Raw genomic sequence first — 21,231 nt, 5'->3', positions numbered from 1 at the left:
GTACCTGCAGCATTAGCAAGAAATGGATTTATACATAATCACACAAGAAACTGACCACTGCTCTCGAACAAACTGTGACATGTAGAAGAGGAAAACAACTAGGTCGTGAACACAAAATTTTCTGCACTCAACAATGCAGTCTTGTTCTCACTATAAATAAAGAATCTACAACGCCATCAAGCAAAATTATTTAAATTACAACACTAAAGTTCCTCACAAATCCTCGCCTCTGAGTAAACTTGTGCACAAGCTCTGTATCCGTGTTCTATGATCCAACCTCAAGTTGAGAAGACAGAGATGGCTAAACAATATTTATTTCTTTAAAAAATCAGTTGGCCCTGTAACCCAATGGTATGCCGTAATTTGAATTGTCCGGAGTTTCTTACCTCGTCTTATTTTTTTTTCTCCCCTTCACTTGTTTCTCTAGTATTCTAAGCCTCTGGCTGATAACTGAAGATGAAGATATTTTTCCATCAGAATGTTTTGAATTCTCCATATTTAAAGAAGCAGGTCCTTCCGCAGTAGGGTTGGACGTTTTCAATGCGGAAAGCAGAGAGAATGCAGGTTTTGGCGCAGGAGTAGATGTAACAGGAAACGCATGAAGATTTAGGAACTTCTTCACATCAGGCCGTTTGATTACTGCAAATAAGATGAACAGACAAATGTTATTCAACAAAGAGGATGTACGTTATTAGTAACCGTGTAAAGTGCATGCCTCACTTAAGTGTCAGATGGACAAAATTTTATTAATACGAAAAGCATGCATTTTCTAGAAGGATAGGAGCAAGTGTGCAGAAGGACCATGGGACGATCTTATTCTACAGAATCCTCATCTAGGATGTTCAGACCTGCACACGAATCCTAGCATGCACTACTTGTTGGGCAACAACTATACTTCAAGATTGGAAGTTCAAAAATAGCCACAGAACAATGTATAAATGTATAACCAATTTCCAATGAGATGATGCAGTCAACTTCCACAGTTCCACATAACCCGTCCCAAAGAGATGTTGTAAAGATGAACTTAACGTCATTCAGAGAGGTCTCTTAAAATCCTCTGATCTATAAATGTGGCTCAATCTAATAGTGGTTCGGTTAGTGGTATTTCTTCTTTGTTACAAAGATATCATAAATGATAACCAGGGTTCTCTTGTATTTGTTTGATATTGATTTTGAATACATATGCCGACAATACCCAACAGATGGGTAGAAAATGTTGTGAAATGCAGGATTCAGTAGTACAATAATTTAGATACACAATCCTTCGAAAGTGAAAAACCATTTTATACTGTTTGCTTCATTAGGCACTTACCGATTCCATACATCAACGAGAAGATATTGGATGTGATCTAGTAGCAAAATATTGCCTAAAAACATAGAAACCCAAACAAAGCTGTAGTCAGTTATTAATACAACTCTAAATGATTTCCAACCTAATACTTACCAAAAAATGGATAGAAAAATAATAAGCAGTACAATTTGCTATTATCAGAGAAAAATCTGTAGCATATTGAACTCTCAAGAGCCTAAAACTCCTATAAGGCTATAACACGACAGTAAATCATTCACTTTGAACACGGTAGGGCTATTTTGGGCATTAGTTTTTTGTTTCGTCTTTTGGAAAGATGTATACACACAATGGTCTCACATATTACTATTTCCTAGAAGGATAAAAAAAATGGTTAGAACTATATACCTTAGGGAAACTCATTGTAAATGGAATGGTAAGAACACCAATGATCCGGGAGAATGTTTTCATGGTGCCAGCCATGGGATTTCCTTCCATACCCTCTTGCATATTGAACTATTAAAACAAAAGGATATAATTAATTGCATAAACAATATACAACAGTCACACTTGTGAAACCAAGTCATTGATAATTAGATACATAAAAGTCTAGTGATGTGGAATACTAATATGTACTTTTTTTTTGCAGAAATGTGTAAACCCGTCAACCAAATACAAACTAGGACAGACACAATTCTAATTGTACACAAGGTTGTTGTGCTATTGATTGATACCATATTCTTTTGATTAACTCAGAATTGCCCCCAAGAACTTAGACCCAAGTTCTTCAGAGAAAATCTTGACAGGTTATGCATAAAGGTAATCGACTCTCTGAAAAGGCAATCAGAAGCATCTTGTTTTTGTGGGAATGCAAAACGCAGAATATATTACTTTTCACCTTCCAAAGACAACATACATTGTAGTCAAGTGGGGTTGATGTCTATAACCATTTTTCTCTTCCATCGATAAAAGTCATTCATTCATTGATATCTCAAGGGTTACAATAAAGATGCTACTACACCTTCAGCAAATATCCCAATACCCAATTTTACACCCTCGCCCTCAATACCTTACAAGAGTATCCCAATTACACATAAGAGTATCCCTTAAAACAATGATTATATGATTGAATATTAATACTACTACCGAGCGCCACCCTAATGTTAGTAGGCGTCCTCAAAGGTTTATAGAAAGATGAAATGAATAGGTCCCAAATATCCTTAAAGAAGTCACAATTAAGAAGAATATGATCCACACTCCTCTTCCTCTTTACAAAGTTAACATACGTTCTCAAGCACCATACCTCTACCATTCAAGATATCGATGGTTTGAATTCTACCTATGAAGGCAAGCCAAAAAAAAAGCCACTTTGAATGGAATGGCATCCATCCATATTCCCTTACACGGCAAATTAGGAACTATCTTCTCTACTTACAGCTTTTGCAAAGCATACCGCTTGGCCAAACTTTGGTAAAACAATTGCGGCAATAACTCTTCTTTATTGTCCCAAACCCATCTGCTCCTATCAGGCTATCACACTCCCCACACTTTTCTCCCTCCCAATAAATGGTCACCAAGAGCAATTCAAAGGATTCAACTTTCCAATCATTTAAACACCTCCTAAGAGTCACATTCCATACTACTCCTTGCTCCCCTCTCAATATAATCGACACATCTGCATTCTCTATTGGCCATCAAATACATGTCACGAATGTGCTGCTTCAAAGGCCTTTCCCCCACCCAAATATATTTCCAAAACAAAATAGAGTCCCAGGCATTGGAGTCGTTATTATTGTATGCCATATGGGCAACTTCGCCATTAGACTTGTTTAGTTTATATATCATAGTGTATGAGGAGACTGGCGATATACAAGCCATCACTTCTCTTTCTTTTTGTTCTCTCCATCTACAAGCCTTTCCCCTTCCCCGTACTTGTCCACCACCACAAAACGCCACAAATGCTCTTCTTCCTGCTCATACCTCCACAACCACTTCGTCATCAACGCTTAATCCATGTCAGGTACCTTATCAAATTTATATCATAATTGACACAAAAAGAGCCTAAGAAATTATGCAAAATGTCCTTTAAGTAAAAGCTACGCAGAACTAAAACAAGAATCAATACCTCTACAGTTATCAAAAAGCCCAGCGCCGTCATTATAGGAAATATGTATAGTGCATCTGGAGTTGTAAGATCGGTAAACCAAAAAGTACCACCCTGTTTAAAAGATGGAACTTTTTCTGCCATGTTTGAAATCTGCAAGCAACATGCATAGGATCCACATATTTAGATTTCACAGTGAAGATCAAGCATAGTGGATATTTAAGTGATTAATTCCATATGTAAGATGGAGGATGTAGGAGTAAGGAAGTTACAGCTAAAAAGAAGCTGACAAAAATAGGACCCGAGATAAATATTCCCTTCAAAGGAGTAAATGGAGTGACTCCGTGCCTGCAGAAATCAAAATAAAGGAAACACAACTGAGAGAAACCAAAGGCCATAGAATTAATGTTCAAATTTCTGAAGACTTCATAAAACCTAAGTTACATTGACGTGTCTCCGCATCCGACACAGATACGAAGTGTCCGACACGGAAAAATACCAAAAATTAAGTATATCATGTATAATATGTGCGTGTGTCGTGTCCGACACGGACACATGGACATGTATCCCACACAGATTATTTAAAAAATACGGCGTGTCCATATAACATAGCATAAAACATATAAATGAGACCAACATTAGAAGCACTGTAACATTGACACACCATTTACAAAGAGCTTTGAAGTGATGAACATCATCCTCTGAACCATGGGTCTGGCACATGTTCAAAGACCATGCATTTTACACTATTAACATGTGGGGACACCAAAATATATCTTTCTTTGTTCGATTCACACACACAGACATAATTAAGATAGTTCTTCAGATTTAACCCTCCATCTGGATAGGTTAACTAGACATGACCTCCCATTTCCTACGAAATGAGAAACCCCATACCCCAAACAGAAGGCAAATCCAAGTCAATGTTAGTTGACCTATTAAATGTCCAGCTAGAACCCCCCCCCAACACACACACAAATAAAGGTACACGTGACTGGTCCATGCCGTTAATTTGAGAGGGTATGTCTAATTTCAAAAAAAAAAAAAAAAAAAAAAAAAAAAAAAAAAAAGGTGGGGGGAGAGGGTGTTCAAGGGTCATGCAAATTCGTATTACATAATTTGGCTAGATTTTGTGCAAATTCGTATTACACACCATTACAGATATTTTAACTATAACTAAGCCATTAACATGTGGGGACACCAAAATATATCTTTCTTTGTTCAATTCACACACACAGACATAATTAAGATAGTTCTTCAGATTAGACATGACCTCCCATTTCCTGCGAAATGAGAAACCCCATACCCCAAACAGAAAGCACATCCAAGTCAATGTTAGTTGACCTATTAAATGTCCAGCTAGAAACCCCCACACACACACAAATAAAGGTACACGTGACTGGTCCATGCCGTTAATTTGAGAGGGTATGTCTAATTTCAAAAAAAAAAAAAAAAAGTGGTGGTGGTGGGGGGGGAGGGTGTTCAGGGGTCATGCAAATTCGTATTATATAATTTGGCTAGATTTTGTGCAAATTCGTATTACACACCATTACAGATATTTTAACTATAACTAAGCCTATGAGGACAATCTAACAAGCACACAAGTTACATCACTATGAAAATTTTGTGAGGCATTCCATACAGCAACCTAGAAGGAAATAAGCATATGGAGCAGCCAAACAACCCACCATAGGAACCCAATTAGGTACACAAAAGAATAGCTTACTGCTTGAAAAGTGCATTCATTCGTTGTTGACCCTCAGCAACAGCCTTCGGATCCATTGCCTGAAAAGATAAGTTCATTTATATCATAAAGGGTGAACTAGTGTTACCCCCCCTAGATGACCACCCCTACTAGATGGGAAATTAGGGTCTCTCCTCTAAATACACACAAAAAAAATTCGGTCAACCCAATTTGACTTTTTTTTTGTGTGTATTTAGGGGGGAGACCCTAATTTCCCATCTAGTGGTGGGGGGAATCCTAATTGGCTCATCTAGTGGGGGGGTAATATTGGTTAACCCTATCATAAAAGAGGGATAATTTTCAAAAACCATAAAATCTTCTGACTCCATAGAGACAAAATAAATCAAAAGAATCTAAGTTGGCAATATAAAATATCCACCAACAGCATTTGGAATACATGAAGACAGCTTAAGGGACCGTGACACTATACATAATGAAGTTCATGTACATGTACCATTTGCAATTCACGCTTCATCACATATTTCAGTCCAGTACACCCTATAACATCTTTGACAGGAGTCGTAAAGGAAACCACTTGGTGTTTTAAGTTGCAGATAAAGTACAACTCAGAAAAATCAAACAACACCATAAGTTATTATTGTTTTCTGTCTTGCATGTACCACTGTTCAACTGTTGGACTGCCAAATATTTGTTTCTACTTCTATTCATCTGACTAGGGTTTCAATATTCTAGTAGAGGGCTAACAGACAACAAAGATTGTGAGTTCATACATGCTAAGCAAAAACAGACACTTCCTACGTTGGGATTCACTTTTTGAGTGAGGATGTAATTAGAGTTGAATCTTGAGAAAAAGTGTAGACTGAAGAGCATGCATGCAACTCAGAACATGAGTTTTCTGCTAGCATTCCTCAAAGAATTATATTCATAGAAAATAATGAGTAAAGCACTATCAGTTTTACTATTCAGCTATAATGTAGTATTAGCGTAGTGCTTAGATCTAAATAGCTCACAAACAAGAACACAAAATAAAGAGCTTTCAACTCTCTAATCAATATTTTTATTCACCAAAAAACTGTCCTCTAATGAGGCGCTTACAATTGTTTATAGCCTAAACCTAATAAATAACTTACTAAACTTAATTAAATCCTTATTTTCGTCCATATTATTTATCAAAAAATAAGCCAAAAGGACCACTTTCCAATTTTAATTATAGTCTAGGACAGCTGGGTTTTGAAACCATTGATAATGATATTTTTTGGCTTATAACTACTAGAAAAACCAAATTTCACGTTTTAATTATTAGTAAGGACAGACTTGATTTTTTTATTTTTTATTCTTTCCAATTTTACCCTTCTATGTTTGGTATGCACAGACGTCTGTGCATACCAAACATAGGTATGCACTGACACTTGTGCATACTATTTTCTTTGTGATATATGCACATACGTCTGTGCATACCTCGCATACCAAGAGGTGGTATGCACTGACACTTGTGCATACCATTTTCATTGTGATACTTGGTATGCACATACGTTTGTGCATACCAGGGTACTATTGTCTTTTCGGACAAAAGTCAACTATTGTCCCTTAGAGTGTTTTTGAAATGAGAGTGGGTTTTTTGGTTCGTTATTTCGAAATTTTGTCTTTTTTAGTTTTGTCCCTATTATTTATCATATTTTTATATGGCTATATTAACTCTGAAAACACACTATGATTAATAGAACTTGTTATGTAATATTTCCATAAACTAAAATCCTTCTTTCTAAGCACCTAAAGGCTCCAATTATGTTCTGTATCTGCATCAAGCTATATGTCCCTTTCTCTTTCCCTTTCCCTTTCTAAATACATCAGTGATTCACTTGGACAATCCTTTCTCTTTCTCTTTCCCTTTCCCTTTCCCTTTCTAAATATATCAGTGATTCACTTGGACAATCGGATGTTGCGCTGCTCACTTTCTTGAGGGTTTAACAAGAGTAGTGGCCTTTCTAAAGAAACACAGACCATCCATACAAAACAAGGTAGGTTTGGCTAGACTCTTACCAGTCCATAAAACTAACATCCAAATAGCGAAGAATGAAATTTAGTTATCATTCTCATCATATAACCATTCTGAATGCTATGACATCAAAGCCTATAACCGACTGATGTTTTTCTTTTTATAATGAAAGGATTGAAAGAATTTCAGGAGTCCAATATCTCATACATTTTGTCAAAATGAAACATGACTTGATGCCAAATTTTGCAGTTTAGGTATATAACTGGGCATTAGTGCCGCAAGTGATTTTAAATATGTAGATACCAATACTGCGCTGTAGAAACTATTGCAAAACATAAAGAAGAATATTTCAAAGTTGATGCTTGGTTATTTTTCTGTACAAAGGTTCAGAATTTTTGCATTCTACAAAAGTACAAAATATGACGCTTCACCAAAAAATTTGTGGTTTTGCCAACTTTTTGTTCAATTAATTCATAAGCAGAACTTTAGTGACATACCAGGTGACTTAAATTGTCATTAAGAAGTTTGGCAGACCAATTATCTCCTTAAACCAATTTTGTTTTATTGGCTAGTGACCGAAAAATACTTTTCAAGGAAATTCATCTACCCTAAATTTTGCATTTCATTTTTTTCTTTTTTTTATCGGTAAAACTCAATTTTATTTATTATATATCCAAAGGTTACACATTACAAATTACATATAGATCTTAGGTAGCAAGTAGCTACTCGATCATACCCACTTGTACACTTAAGTTACAAGAGTATCCCAATCACATAGAAAATCAACATAACCCACTCCCCGGAAGCTTGGGCACACACTAGCCCACTCGAACAACAATTCTTTGACTTCTTCCACTATCTTATGTCTCTCTTTCTCCTTATGCTTAAAGATCCTCATATTTCTTTATTTCCATAAAGTCCACATAATAGTACTAGGAAGATGATCCGCAAGCTACTTGGACTTGTTAGACAAAGAGCCCGCAATCAAATTCTTCACTAAGACTTCTCTAACATTTAATGGTGGATCTCAAGGCCTATTGAATGAGAGGAAGAAATCCTTTCAAACATTGCTCGCAAGTGGACAATTGAGAAGAAGGTGATCAATACTTTCATCCACCCTTTTGCAAAGTGAACAAAGGGTTGGGAGGTTCATACCCCTTCGATTAAGATTATCAACTGTTTTGATCCTTCCCAAGTAAGTAAGCTAACAAAAGAATGCCACTTTGAACGGGATAGATATCTTCCAAATCCTTTTATGTGGGAAATTAAAGATCCTCTCCGTAGTGTTGAGATGTTGCAAGGTAAACTCGTTGGTCAAATTCAAGTAAAAGGATTTTACAATAAACCCATCTTTCTCCTCCCAAATCCACTTCCTTGAGTCAACCTCTCCAAATCTACTCCCCTCATGGTAAATGGACTCTAAGAAGGTCTCAAAGTTTTCTATCTCCCAATCATTAAAGCCTCTTCGAAGTGACACGTTCCACACCACCCCTTGATTACTTCTCTCCAAATAATCCAATATCAAAGTTTTCTTATTGCACGCCAAGCTATAAATGTCATCAAATTACTCCCTAAGTGTGGTTTCCCCCACCAATACATCATCCCAAAATGAAATGGTCTCCCTGGTTCCGGGTAGAAAAATCACGCCTTTCTTAAACTTGTCCCATACGCTTACAATGCTCCTCCAAAGAGTCCTCCCAAAAGGATTTCTTGGTACTTTCAACGACCATTTATTAACCCCCTCTCCATAGTCCATACTTATCCATCACCACTCTTCACCGATAGATGTTCATCCTCCTCACCATATCTCAAACTCCATTTTGCTAGTAAAGCTTTGTTCATGAGCAAGATGTGTTTGCACCCCAATCTCAAACTCCTCACCATATCTCATTTAACCATGTGCATTTTATTCTTCCCTTCCTCCCCTCCCCATATGAATCTCCTAGATAGCTTCGCTAAGTGCCTAGCGACACTTTTAGGAATCGGAAACAAAGAAAGATAATAATTTGGGATAGTAGATAAAGTAGAGTTCACCAAGGTACATCTTCCCACAATAGAAAGACACTTTGTTTTCCATCCCGCCAATCTACTTTCCACCCTATCAATTACCTTGGCCCAAATATCCTTGGACTTGCTTCTAGCTCCCAATGGAAGGCCCAAATATAGTGTAGAAAAGACATCCACCTCACAACCCAACACACTAGCAATATCGCCTAACCTTTCTACCACCCCCACTCTATAGATCCTCGACTTTGACAAGTTGATTCTAAGCCCGGAGGCCAACTCAAACCACCCAAGTAAGTATTTAAGTGCATTCACATTATCCATCGTCGCACTTGTGAAAAACATGGTATCATCTGCAAATTGGAGGTGTGAGATGGATATAGACTCCATTCTACTTGAAGCTCTAAAACCATCAATGATTCCCCCTCCCACCAACATACTTGTCATTTTACTAAGTACCTCGATAATCATGATAAAAAGGAAAGGTGATAACCGATCACCTTGTCTCAATCCTCTAGAACTCCGGTTTGTGGAACTCCATTGATGAGGGTGGAAAACAGCGCCATAGAAATGCATACACGAATTTATCTTCTCCACCTAGCTCCAAACCACATCTTCTCCATAACAAAATCCAAGAAATTCCACGACACATGGTCATAAGCTTTCATGATGTCCACCTTGAGAACCATACCTCCACCACCCAAAAAATTTGCATTTCATTGTTTCAAAGTAAAAGAAGTTTAAGTTGATATTACTATTTGTGAATACCCTATGCTGATATCTCAAAAAAAAAGAATTCCACTTCCAGCTAGGTTCAGTTCTATCAGTCATCCATAATTAACAATCAATTCATATATACATGTTCCATGTTGGTCCTGATATTTGGTAAACAAAAGTAGGTTATTTCTCATAGAAGATTCATAAATACATACCATATTTTGCATCTGATCTTTAATCTCCTCCAGCTCCGGTCTCATTTTCTACACAAAATAAGTAAAAATGGGTTATGACTAGGATGCAGCAGTAAAACCATTTAATACGCAAGATAGCTGGGACAGAGATCTTTTGTCAATTATTACCGACCCAACGGTGGAAATAAGGGGATGTCAATTTCAACACAGCATATTTCACTAAGCAAGCTAACCATGTCAAGGAGATAAGTTTGTGTGTCATAAATTGTAACCACTAATAACATAATTGACTCCCCACACTTGAATCTTTCCATGACTCAAGAAAAGAGAAAAGTGAATTGAATGTCCACGTAAGGTATGCATGAATGTATAAAAGGCAAGAAGAGAAACCAAATGCAACTTACAGCAAGTTTTGAACTAGCTTTGAGTTGATTTATCATAAGAGGAACCGTACACCCTCGAATCATCAAAGTGGTTAAAGCTATTGATGCCCACCCGGAGAAGAGATACTATTTTTCAGAAACAATTAAAACAAGATAAGAACTAAACTTCTTTGCATATGCGGAAACTCCTGTAATATCTGATCGGGAACAAAGAAAGATGCTGTGTAAATCTGTATGGAGTAAGTGGCTAATTGATTAAAGCTTAAAGTGTACTAATAGTTTTCTAACTTCTCTTTTATGTAGATACATACAAAGAAAATGTATAGACTAGATACTTGAGGTCGAAGTGTTGAACCATCTAGTGAATGCCCAATTTAAACAGAAAAAATCAACGACAAGAAGATATAATGCTCCCCTGATTCATTCTTGGTTTCCAAAATACTAGCAAAAAAACAAAAACAAAATAAAAAGTGGCATCCGAGATGTAAGACCTCAATTTTGGTACCCACGGAAATAAATTTATCTTGAATATCCAAGTGAAGATGGAGTATTATTACCAATTGAGGCCCGTAAAAGAATGAACACCATCAATTATATATTGCAAAGTAAGAATCAGCAACTGGAACTTTTATCTGTGATAATTTCAGTAACACCATTCAAGTAGTCCTCAGAATAGTTACATCCAAGCCCCAAAGGCAAAGACGAAACATACTACTATTGTGATACCCCCTTTGCAGCTGACGACTGACACTCATCGTCGTCGTCGTCGTGTAGGATGTATGTAAAAGACGGATTAATAAAACGTTGCCTTAGAATTAGGCCAACTCTAATTGAGAGCCTCCGTCTCAATATACATAACAAAATCAATGAATCAAACTATCAACGAATCTTTGTTTTTTCGGTGTTGAGTTGTGATGGAAGTGTCTTTTGCTGAGTCAACAAACTCGGGATTCTACCAATTACAGTATGCTCCTTTGCTTTCGAACAGAGGTTTAACATTAATTCAGTTGCAACCCCTCTTAACTCATTCACTTTTTATTTCTCTCTATTATACACCAAACCTAACTTTTGGATCTAGCTTATATATGCCTTATGACTAGCGGAATCTAGGGCTATTTGCTGGTGAACACTATAACAAATGGCAGCAGGAGTATTGGATTATTATTTGTAGTAGCCATATTTAGGGATGTATCACATAGGTACTGGGCCAAGAGATAAGTCCCATACCATAGTATGTATTGGTCCCAAGACCAAACTATGCCCCATGAATAACCCTAAGAGAGGGAGATAAAAAAGAAGGAAGAGAGAGAGAGAGAGGGGAAAGGGGAGGAGGGAGTGGAGGTGAACTACAGCGGCTTGATCCCGAAAGGGTACGTAGGCAACCTAATGGGTGCAGCCGATCCAAAAGAGAGCGGGAGTATGAGTAAATTGTGATGTTGCGGTAATCAGGGTGTGACAAATGATGCCGTCTGTGGGGACACAAGGTAGTAGATGAGGTAAAGATGGTGGGCAGTTACCGCTAATACCATGTTCCGCAGCAAATACAAGGAAAATGTGTCACCTTTAATTAACAAACTCAAATCTCCCTTTTCCGATCCTTAATTTATTTATTTATGGAGTTTGTGGTCTTATCTTCCGGAACTAAACACACTCGTCGACATGTATGGAAAATGTGCCTCGTTAAACTCGGGTAGAAAACTGTTTGATGAAATGAGTGAAAGAAATGTTGGTGTTTGGAATGCGATGATTTCACTTTACGCGGGTTGTAAGAATGTTGGGACTGCAATTCAGTTGTTTGAAGTTATGGATGTTAAACCTAATGCCTCTACTTTTAACTCGATAATGTCTGGGTTGAGTGAGTTGGATGGTGGGTGTACTAAGGCGCTTGCGTTTTATAGAAGAATGCGGGAGTTTGGGGTGAAGCCGAGTTGTGTTACAGTTCTTGGTTTGTTACGTGTATTTGTGGGGGTTGGGGCGTTGAATTCGGTTAAGGAAATTCATGGATCTTCAATTAGGAATGGAATAGATTTGCATTTGCAGTTGACTAGTGGTCTTATAGAAGTTTATGGGCGGTGCGGGTGTCTTAGAAACGTGAGGTGTGTTTTTGAAAGGATGGATGAAAGAGATGTAGTGGCATGGAGCAGTATGGTTTCGGCCTATGCGCTTCATGGGGAGGCTGAGAGCGCATTGTCAATTTTTTGAGAAATGGAATTAATAAGAGTACAGTCTGATGGGATTGCGTTTCTTGGAGTACTGAAGGCTTGGAGTCATGCAGGGCTGGCTGATGAAGCCCTGAAGTATTTTGGACAAATGCAGATTTATGGTGTTGAACCTCGCAGTGAGCAGTGTGCATGTTTAGTGGATGCTTTGAGCAGGTCAGGGAGATTGCGCGAAGCATATAAAGTTATAAAGGAAATGCCTGTAAAAGCAACAGCAACGGCATGGGGAGCTCTTCTTGGAGGCTGTCGGAATGGCGAAGAAGTTGAGCTTGCGGAGCTTGCAGCGAACAGTTTGTTTGAGTTGGAGCCAAACAACGTGGTAAATTATGTGTTGTTAGCCAGTATTTACGCTGGTGTAGGTAGATTTGCTGAAGCAGATAGAGTTAGAAAGAAAATGATGGAAAGGTTCGTTAAGACATTACCTGGGGGTAGTTGGGTCATAGACCATGACTGACCCAATTGCAGACGGAATGTACACCCATATAGCATTCAAGTACTATTGCTCATATGACGCCTTCTGCAGGCATCATTGAACAGGTCAAATAATAGTAATTATCAGGAAATGGTCTCGGTTTGATTATTGGAGTGTAGTCATGTAATTTAGCGGACTTAAATGGAGGGTGAGAGTCTGAGGCTCTTTATTTTTGTGGGAGGAATCTGGAGAGTGATAATATGCGCAAGTTTGATGAAATGCAAAGTGGGCATAGAGTTAATCCTACAAGATCGCCTTCTGTAGTTAAGGTTTCTAGTAGTGTTGAAGAAGGGACTAGTAATGGAGTGCAAAAGACGAAGTCGCATAAGAAAGTTAAGAGAAATGACGAGATTAGATTTTTTGCGCCGATAGATGGTGATGTTGAATCGGTTGGGGAAGTCAGGATGAAGTTTGATGCACTTAGACGGAGGTTCTCTCAACTTGAAGATGCTAAGGAAACAAGTTCTGGTAATAAACGGGCTGAATTAAGAACTAGTACAGCGTTGATGAACAATGGGATTTGAGTGAATACAAGGAAAAGGATTGGAGCTGTTCCTGGGATTGAGATTGGGGACATTGTCATTTTCATAATTGAGATGTGTTTTGTTGGATTACATGTTCCAAGTATGGCTGGGATCGACTACATGAGTTTCAAGTTTGACCGTGAAGAAGAACCTGTGGCTGTAAGCGTTGTATTGGTCTGGAGGGTATAAGGATGACGTCGAAGATAAGGATGTGCTGATTTATAGTGGTCAGGGCGGCGTATCTAAGTGGAAAGAAGGGAAGGAAAAGGAAGCAGGTGATTGAAAGCTTGAAAGGGGTTAACGATCATGCCAAGTATTGTCAGAATGGTGATGGGTCTAACAAAGGGCAGTATAGTTCTCTCCCTTGTGTTATTGGTGATTTTAGTTTTGTAGAGTATTCAATGTAACAACATCGACAGCGAGGAAGTGGGAGACAAAGGAACAATGGGATCAATGGATTGGGGCTGAGATCGATGGCTTGGAGCATCTGAATACAGATGGTAAGATGATTACAACAAATGTAGAGAGGCATACTCCGCGGCAGGTTACAGAGAAAGAGAAAGATCCGCAGAAGAGAGTGGAGATTGAGCTGGTGGGAAGAGATAGAGAGGAGGTGCCTCTAAGCCAGAGAGTGGGGGGGATGAACCCTCTGCGGACCCTCGTGTCCGAATCAAACGTGGGGGAGGCTAAGCTGTTCCCGGATGTGCATTCCGAAGGAGAGCGGAGGGGTTCGAGAAGACCCTTCGCGGATATGTCGTGGGACTATCCGAATGAGTGCGGGGGGGATGAGCCCTCCGCGGACTCTCATGTCCAAACAACGCGTGTGGGGCAGGCAGAGCTGTCCTGAACCGGCGACAACCCGGTCGAGCCCGCGAAGTGGGATGAGTCCTCCACGGATCATAGATGCTAGAGATACATGGGGCAATGAGAGAGCCCCAGCGGAGTCCGATAGCCCGCGGAGTGGGATGAGCCCTCCATGAATCGAGATGCATACTGGGGCAATGAGAGAGCCCCAACCGGGCGACAACCCGGTCGAGCCCGCGAGTGGGATGAGCCCTCCATGGATCGAGATGCTAGAGATACATGGGACAATGAGAGAGCCCCAACAACCGAAGCGAGCCCGTGGAATGAGCCCGGATCGAGATGCTAGAGATACATGGGGGAGAGATGACCGGCCACAACCGTGGAGCCCTTGAGATGAGCTAGATCCTCGATAAACATGGGACAATGAGAGAGCCCCGGACCGGGCGAAACCTCGAGCCCGATAGGATCCGTGGACCCTCGCGGTCAAAACAGCCGTGGAGTGGGATGAGCCCGTTCACGGGGGATGAGCCCTCCGCTGAGATCCGACATGGGGGCAATGAGTTGCCTCGATAATATAAAATTGAGTAGTCTACCCACGAAATGAACTACCTAAACTTATCCTTTTACGCGTCTATTATCAAAGGCGAATTGCACTAAATGGAGTACGGTTCGCTCCACTCCTAGTTCCCTAGCATGGATTGTTTTCTAAGTCTAACTAGTCGGTCAATGATTTACCTACGATGAAACTAAAATGAGTCTACGCTGAATTTAACTACCTTGAATACTATGGAAATATGCTTGTTTTGAACCTAGATAAAGGATTAGAGGGAATTGAATCCACCCCGAATCCAACTTAATAACCTAGTATAGATTCTTGTATCTCGATTCTCACGCGTTCTTCACGGCAAGAAATTCGAAGTTCTAATCCCTAGTATTCATGGCATTTCTACCGAAGTACTAACTAGCATGTGAAGTCGCCTACCCATTCCATGGCTAAACACGGCTTTCTAGAGTGGAATGAATCTACAAACAATTCTACACTAACAACTAAGTTTTCATCAAGGCTTCATCAACCCCTCTAATGGAGGTTTTAGCCTTGATTCATTAAACTAACATTTCCCATTGAATCTAAACTAAACATAATATAAAGATTCTAACTTTATGAAATTTAACTAATCTAAATTAAACAATAACAAAAATCTAATTAACAACTAAGCATTGAATAACAAGTAGTAAATGAAATTAGATCTAACAATTGTAATTGACAAATCGAAATTGAATCAAGAACAACTATTTTATTATCTAATTCAAGGGAGAACAATCATTCAATACTAATTTAAAACAAGAACAAAACTAATTACTTTAATATAAAAACTAGATCTAGAACTAAGGTTTAATGGAGGCTAACTAATCTAATTATTTTCTAACCTAACTATCTACCATTAACAAAGACTTAAGCTTTTGTTCTTATACATTCAGATCAAAATTCGTGCATGGGCTTGGAGCCGAGGGGTTTGGGCCCCAAAACCCAATTCTTTCAATCCAAAAGGCCTCTTCAGGCAGGACTTCCACAGACTTTTCGTCCAGCCCTCTGATTGGGTCAAGGCTTGGACCATTACAAAGCTCTTTCCGAGCCGGTCGACATAAAGTATGCCCAATTCCGAGGTCCGAGTCCAAACATGGGGAAGTTCAAGACTTTTTTGCTCCTCAGATCTCGCTAAAGTGGTACATTTCTCGCAGTAATGGACTTTGAAGCCTCATCGCGTAATCTTTTAACTCTTACTCCATAATTGGTCTAACAGAGATGATTATTAAGGGGTAAAAACTACAGTTTTGGGCTCTTATCATTGCCCTCATCGACTTTCCACTCCATAGCTTGAGACATGAGATCCGAATCAAATCAATCAAACATGGGGGCAAGCTGAGTTGTCCTTCATCAGGCTCCATTCCAGAACAGAGACAGCAGGGGGGATGAGCCTTCCACGAGCCGGAGTTCCAAACTGCAATTGGGAGGGGACGAGGCCTTTTGCGGACGGGATATCGAGGTCCATGAGTAAGGGCAAAGAGGATGAGCCCCTTGGTGGATACAATGTTGAGTTCTACGAAAGGGTGAGACACTCCGGGCACATAGTAGTAAGTTATGTGGAGGGGAGCTTATGGCCGGGACGAGACACTCTGCGGGTATGGTAGTGAATTTTGTAGATGAGAGTGGATAGCTGGGTTGAGACACTTCGCTGGCATAAGGATTAAGTTTGAAGAGTGAGAGCGAAGGAGATAATACTCTTCGTGGATACGCTAATGAGTTATATGAATGAGAACCGATAAAGTGAGACACTTCACAGACATACAGTCCATTAGCAGAGTACATGGATATGAAATGTCCTGAGGAGAAGAAGACTTCGTACAGTCACAGGACACTGTGGATATCTAAAGTTCAAAGAGAGAGACAAGGAAGTTTGAGGAATTCTTGGGTCCGTCGTCGTCATCGTCGCCGAACCCGAGAGGGGCAATTGTAGTAGCCATATTTAGGGATGTATCACATAGGTACTGGGCCAAGAGATAAGGCCTAGACCATAGTATGTATTGGGCCTAGAAATTGGGCCCAGGACCAAACTATGCCCCATGAGTAACCCTAAGAGAGGGAGATAAAAAAGAAGGAAGAGAAGGGAGAGAGGGGGGAAAGGGGAGGAGGGAGTGGAGGTGAACTACGGCGGCTTGATCCCGAAAGGGTACGTAGGCAACCTAATGGGTGTAGCCGATCCAAAAGAGAGCAGGAATATGAGTAAATTGTGATGTCGCGGTAATTGGGGTACATTATTTGAAGTCAACAAATTTTTTAGGTGGGCAGTCGGGCTTTTTTTTCGTCGGGGCTTTTTACTGTCGTATGGCACGGGCAAATACTGGTATATTGTTAATATATACCAAGTCAAAACACTTTATCTAACTCACGGTTTAACTAAACATGTTATGAAATGTTTTTAAATGCATTTAAAGATTAGATAACTTTAACTCCATCATGTGACATGGGAAGTATTAAGTCAAAGGAACTGGGCTAATTATAATGTGCTTATCTTTAATTGTTCACTAATTGACCCTCTTAAGTCATTCACCTTTTCTTTTTCTATAATATATATATAAATTAGCTCCATGACATTTTTAAGGACTTGAACTTTCGATCTAGAAGTTTGTCGCATATTTAGCCACATAAATAAAAGTCAAAGGAACTTTCGATCTCTACGGCTGTGCTGTGTTTGGTGGTCCGTGTGTTTCGAGTGGAAATCAAAAACCTTGAAATTGAATTCAAAGAATTCATTTATCAAATATCTGTTTTCCAGTTGTTTGGTTGTTATTTGAAAAGTGGAAAAGTTTGTTTTAATTAATTAAGTTATACTTAGACCATTATTGGATCAAGGCATACAAAAACCCCAATCTCATAACAATATCTCGTAAATGCATCTCTCTCCTCAAAGTTGAAAACAACTTCCTTTTTCTGAAAAAAAAAAAAAAATGATCTTGAATTCCATCGTCTTGACCTCTTTGAAGAATCCATTTTCCACTTTTCAGTTTTCCAAAGTTAACCAAACAACAAAAAGATTATATTTTTCTGGAAAACATTTTCTTTTCCACCACTTTTCTTGAACCAAACACATCCTACATGAAATGAAATACTTGGGGTGAATGGTGATTGTACACTAAATAATATTTTACATTATACTATCAACAAAACTACCATTTACTATTTATTACATAACTCTGTCACACACATTCTCCTCTAAAATCTCTGTAAAACCCTTGGTCTGAAAACCTCTCTAAAACCCATGTCTGAAAACCCTTTGTAAAACCTCCTTGTTCTTGTGGTTGTTATCGTCATTTCTGTTACATTACAATGCCATTGTCTTTCGATAATCTTTGGGCGATTGTTGGGGTCAAATTGGAGTCTAAAGTAGATAGTAAAATTGTTGTATTCAGTGGCGGAGCCAAGAAATTCATCCAGGTAGGGCACCATAGAATATGACTACTGACGATAAATTCCTAATACATTTATAAGTACATCGCAATAGCTTTTTTAATATGAAAACGAACAAAATATATAATAAATACATCATTAGCAAAAAAAACAAACACACACTCACAAAAACAATCGGTCATAAAAAAAGAAACATAACTTCGAAGAAAAATTATCAGTTCATGTAACTCCAATAACATAATAACTATCACAATTTCCCTTGTTGTTTGTCTCTCCCTTAAAATGCTACTATCTCTCGATGCAAACAACTTTATGTCGGCAAAGTTTAGATCGCAAAATCTCAAGGCTATTCGCGCCATAGAAATAAAAAAAATTGGCGGTATAATAACAAAAAATAAATAAAATAGCACATAGCTATTCGTCGTTTTCAATTGTAGGGTGTGAAAAAAATAACGAAAGAGGCAAAATTGATGGAAGAACTACCTGATTAAATTGTGATCAAGATATTAGAAATCAAAATTAATAATTTCATTCTGACTCGCAAAAATGTATGCTCATTTTCAATGTGTTGCAAAAATTTCAACAAATTAGGCAACAAAGAGACTCTTTGGTGTTATCTATTAATCCGAGATTTCCCTCAGGTGAAAATGATGGTTCACTTCATAAAAATTATAGTAAGAGAAATTTACAAGTTCATAATGGTAAGAGATGTTAGAATAAAACGTGCTTTTGTTAAGGTTTTTTTACTTTATCTTTTGTACATTTTTTGTAATTCAGAATTAAGAGGGGGCGGGGAGTAGGCCCTACCTGGTCCAACAATATATCCGCCCTTCTTTCATACACACGACATCTAGGTGATAAGAAATAATTTATCTGACCAAGTTAAACAACTGGTAAAATAATGTCACGGCCCAAGGGGGAACTCCCACAATCTTTACATTATGACAAAAATTGTTGACACAAGACATTGTAGGTGATAACCCTTATTGTTGCAGCAACAGTAGCAGAGTTAGTATTAAAATTGCTAATCTCCAGCAGAAAGTGGTGGAGGTGAAAAGACCAGAGTAGATATAAATGAGAAAACCTTTTCATCAAGTCGGCACTCGACTTTTAGTTTTTGGTGTAAGTCATCACCAACAGGAGTGTATAACCGTGAGTTACCAATTGGTTGCCATTCATTTTCTCTTTCAATTTTAAATCTAAAAAAAAAAAAAAAAAAAAAACAAACAAAACAAAATTGAAAAATGAACACAAATAAATACAAAAAAATGCAAAGACACAAAATCAAGCAAGCTTACCAAGTATACCCCAATACAACCAGGGGCGGATCTATTGTTTGACCAGGTAGAGACCCTCGTCAATTTTGAATTACAAAAAAAAAAAATAGTAGTGTACAAAAGAAAAAGTAAAAAGGCCTTAACAAAAGCACGTTTCATTCTAACATTTCTTACCATTCTAAACTTGTAAATTTATTTCTTATTATAATTTTTATGAAGTGAACCATCGTTTTCACCCGAGGGAAAATCTCGGATTAATAGACCAACACCAAAGAGTTTTTTCGTTGCCTAATTTGTTGAAAATTTTGCAACACGTTGAAAATGAGTAGACATTTTTGTGAGTTAGAATGAAATTATTAATTCCGGTTTCTAATATCTTGTTCACAATTTCATTAGGTAGTTCTTCCATCAATTTTGCCTCTTTCATTATTTTTTTCACACCCTACAATTGAGAACGACGATTAGTTCTGTGCTATTTTATTTATTTTTTGTTATTATACCACCAATTTTTTTATTTCTTTTGGCGCGAATAGCCTCGAGATTTTGCGATCTAAACTTTGCTGACATAGAGTTGTTTGCATCGAAAGATAGTAGCATTTTAAGGGAGAGACAAATGACAAGGGCAATTGTGAAAGTTATTATGTTATTGGAGTTATATGAATTGATAATTTTTCTTCAAAGTTATGTTTCCCTTTTTATGATTGATTGTTTGTGTGTGTGTGTGTGTTTTTTTGCTAATGATGTATTTATTATATATTTTGTTCGTTTTGATATTAAAAAAACTATTGCTATGTACTTATATATGTATTAGGAATTTATTGTCAATAGTCAGATTCTATGGTGCCCTATCTGGATGAATTTCCTAGGCTCCGCCACTTATGGCAAGAGCTCGACTTGTATATGTTTGAAGAGATCAAACCAAGTTTGAACACAGCAGGCTATATTGGGACCATCAAATTGAAAACTGCTAATGTAAGATTATCTTAAACTCTTCTCATACTTACTTATTTTGGTTTTATGGTCGCCTTTTTTGATTTTGAAGCATTTACAAGTTGTGTAGGACCTAAGTGATGGTTGTGCTACGTTTTTCTGAGCCGAAAAATTTAGGAAAGTCAAAGAGTACGAAGTTGCTTTTAGAGATTTTGCTAGTGCCTCAGTCCAAAAGATGGATCCACAAGTCCGGCGTTAAGGTTCTAATCGATTGTGGTTTTTTATTTTTTTTTCTAATCGAAAATAAAATAATCGATTGTGTAAGATATTAAGAGTGCGTTTGTTCTGAAGGAAAGACTATGGAAAGGAAAGGAAAATAGGTGTGGTCCACCTTTTCCATAGTTTTTTGGCTGTTTGTTTGTCCCATGGAAAGGAATAGGTCATTCCGTATGGAAACAAAAATAGGGAAACGGAAATGGTTTTGTGTCCGTGCCCTACCCCTAAAAAATCGCGGAAAAAAAAAAAAAAAAAAAACAAAAAAAAAAAAAAAAAAAAATGCGACAACTCAAGCTACCACACCCTTCTTCTTCTCTTCTCATCTTACACCACTTAAACTTTATACTCTATCTCAGGTACTTTCTTCCTCT

At 38.1% G+C, this 21,231-nt stretch overlaps 1 protein-coding gene and 1 pseudogene across 3 annotated transcripts; one reads left to right on the top strand and one right to left on the bottom strand.

Annotated features, from left to right (window-relative positions):
• Positions 1–58: 58 nt before the first annotated feature.
• Positions 59–11,417, bottom strand: LOC147493388 (mitochondrial inner membrane protein OXA1-like). Of its 3 annotated transcripts, XM_086565979.1 has the most exons (9): positions 10,949–11,417; positions 10,413–10,517; positions 10,030–10,077; positions 5,119–5,177; positions 3,665–3,740; positions 3,414–3,545; positions 1,697–1,804; positions 1,313–1,367; positions 59–639 (listed from the first exon to the last, which is right to left on the bottom strand). In XM_086565979.1, the coding sequence occupies exons 2-8, from the start codon at positions 10,473–10,475 to the stop codon at positions 1,350–1,352; spliced, it is 504 nt and encodes a 167-aa protein (XP_086422105.1). In that variant the 5' UTR covers positions 10,476–10,517; positions 10,949–11,417; the 3' UTR covers positions 59–639; positions 1,313–1,349. The 3 variants fall into 3 exon arrangements, with proteins under 3 accessions (XP_086422105.1, XP_086422104.1, XP_086422106.1); XM_086565978.1 differs by having other exon boundaries at positions 10,413–11,417; XM_086565980.1 differs by lacking the exons at positions 5,119–5,177; positions 10,030–10,077; positions 10,413–10,517; positions 10,949–11,417 and adding an exon at positions 3,837–3,966.
• A 465-nt stretch (positions 11,418–11,882) lies between these two features.
• Positions 11,883–13,064, top strand: LOC147493387 (putative pentatricopeptide repeat-containing protein At1g03510 pseudogene; annotated as a pseudogene).
• The last annotated feature ends 8,167 nt before the right edge of the window (positions 13,065–21,231 follow it).

This window comes from Coptis chinensis, chromosome 6 (genome assembly GCF_015680905.1).
Source record: "Coptis chinensis isolate HL-2020 chromosome 6, ASM1568090v1, whole genome shotgun sequence".
NCBI classification, from domain to species: Eukaryota; Viridiplantae; Streptophyta; class Magnoliopsida; order Ranunculales; family Ranunculaceae; genus Coptis; species Coptis chinensis.
This window is presented reverse-complemented; position numbering and strand designations above follow the sequence as displayed.

Coding starts and splice junctions, on each gene's coding strand:
- LOC147493388 (XM_086565978.1), bottom strand. CDS start 10,475: ATGATTCGAGGGTGTACGGTTCCTCTTATGATAAATCAACTCAAAGCT. Junction 5,178..10,029: donor AAGATCAGATGCAAAATATG/GTATGTATTTAT, acceptor TTATCTTTTCAG/GCAATGGATCCGAAGGCTGT. Junction 1,805..3,413: donor GCTTTTTGATAACTGTAGAG/GTATTGATTCTT, acceptor TTGTTTTAATAG/TTCAATATGCAAGAGGGTAT.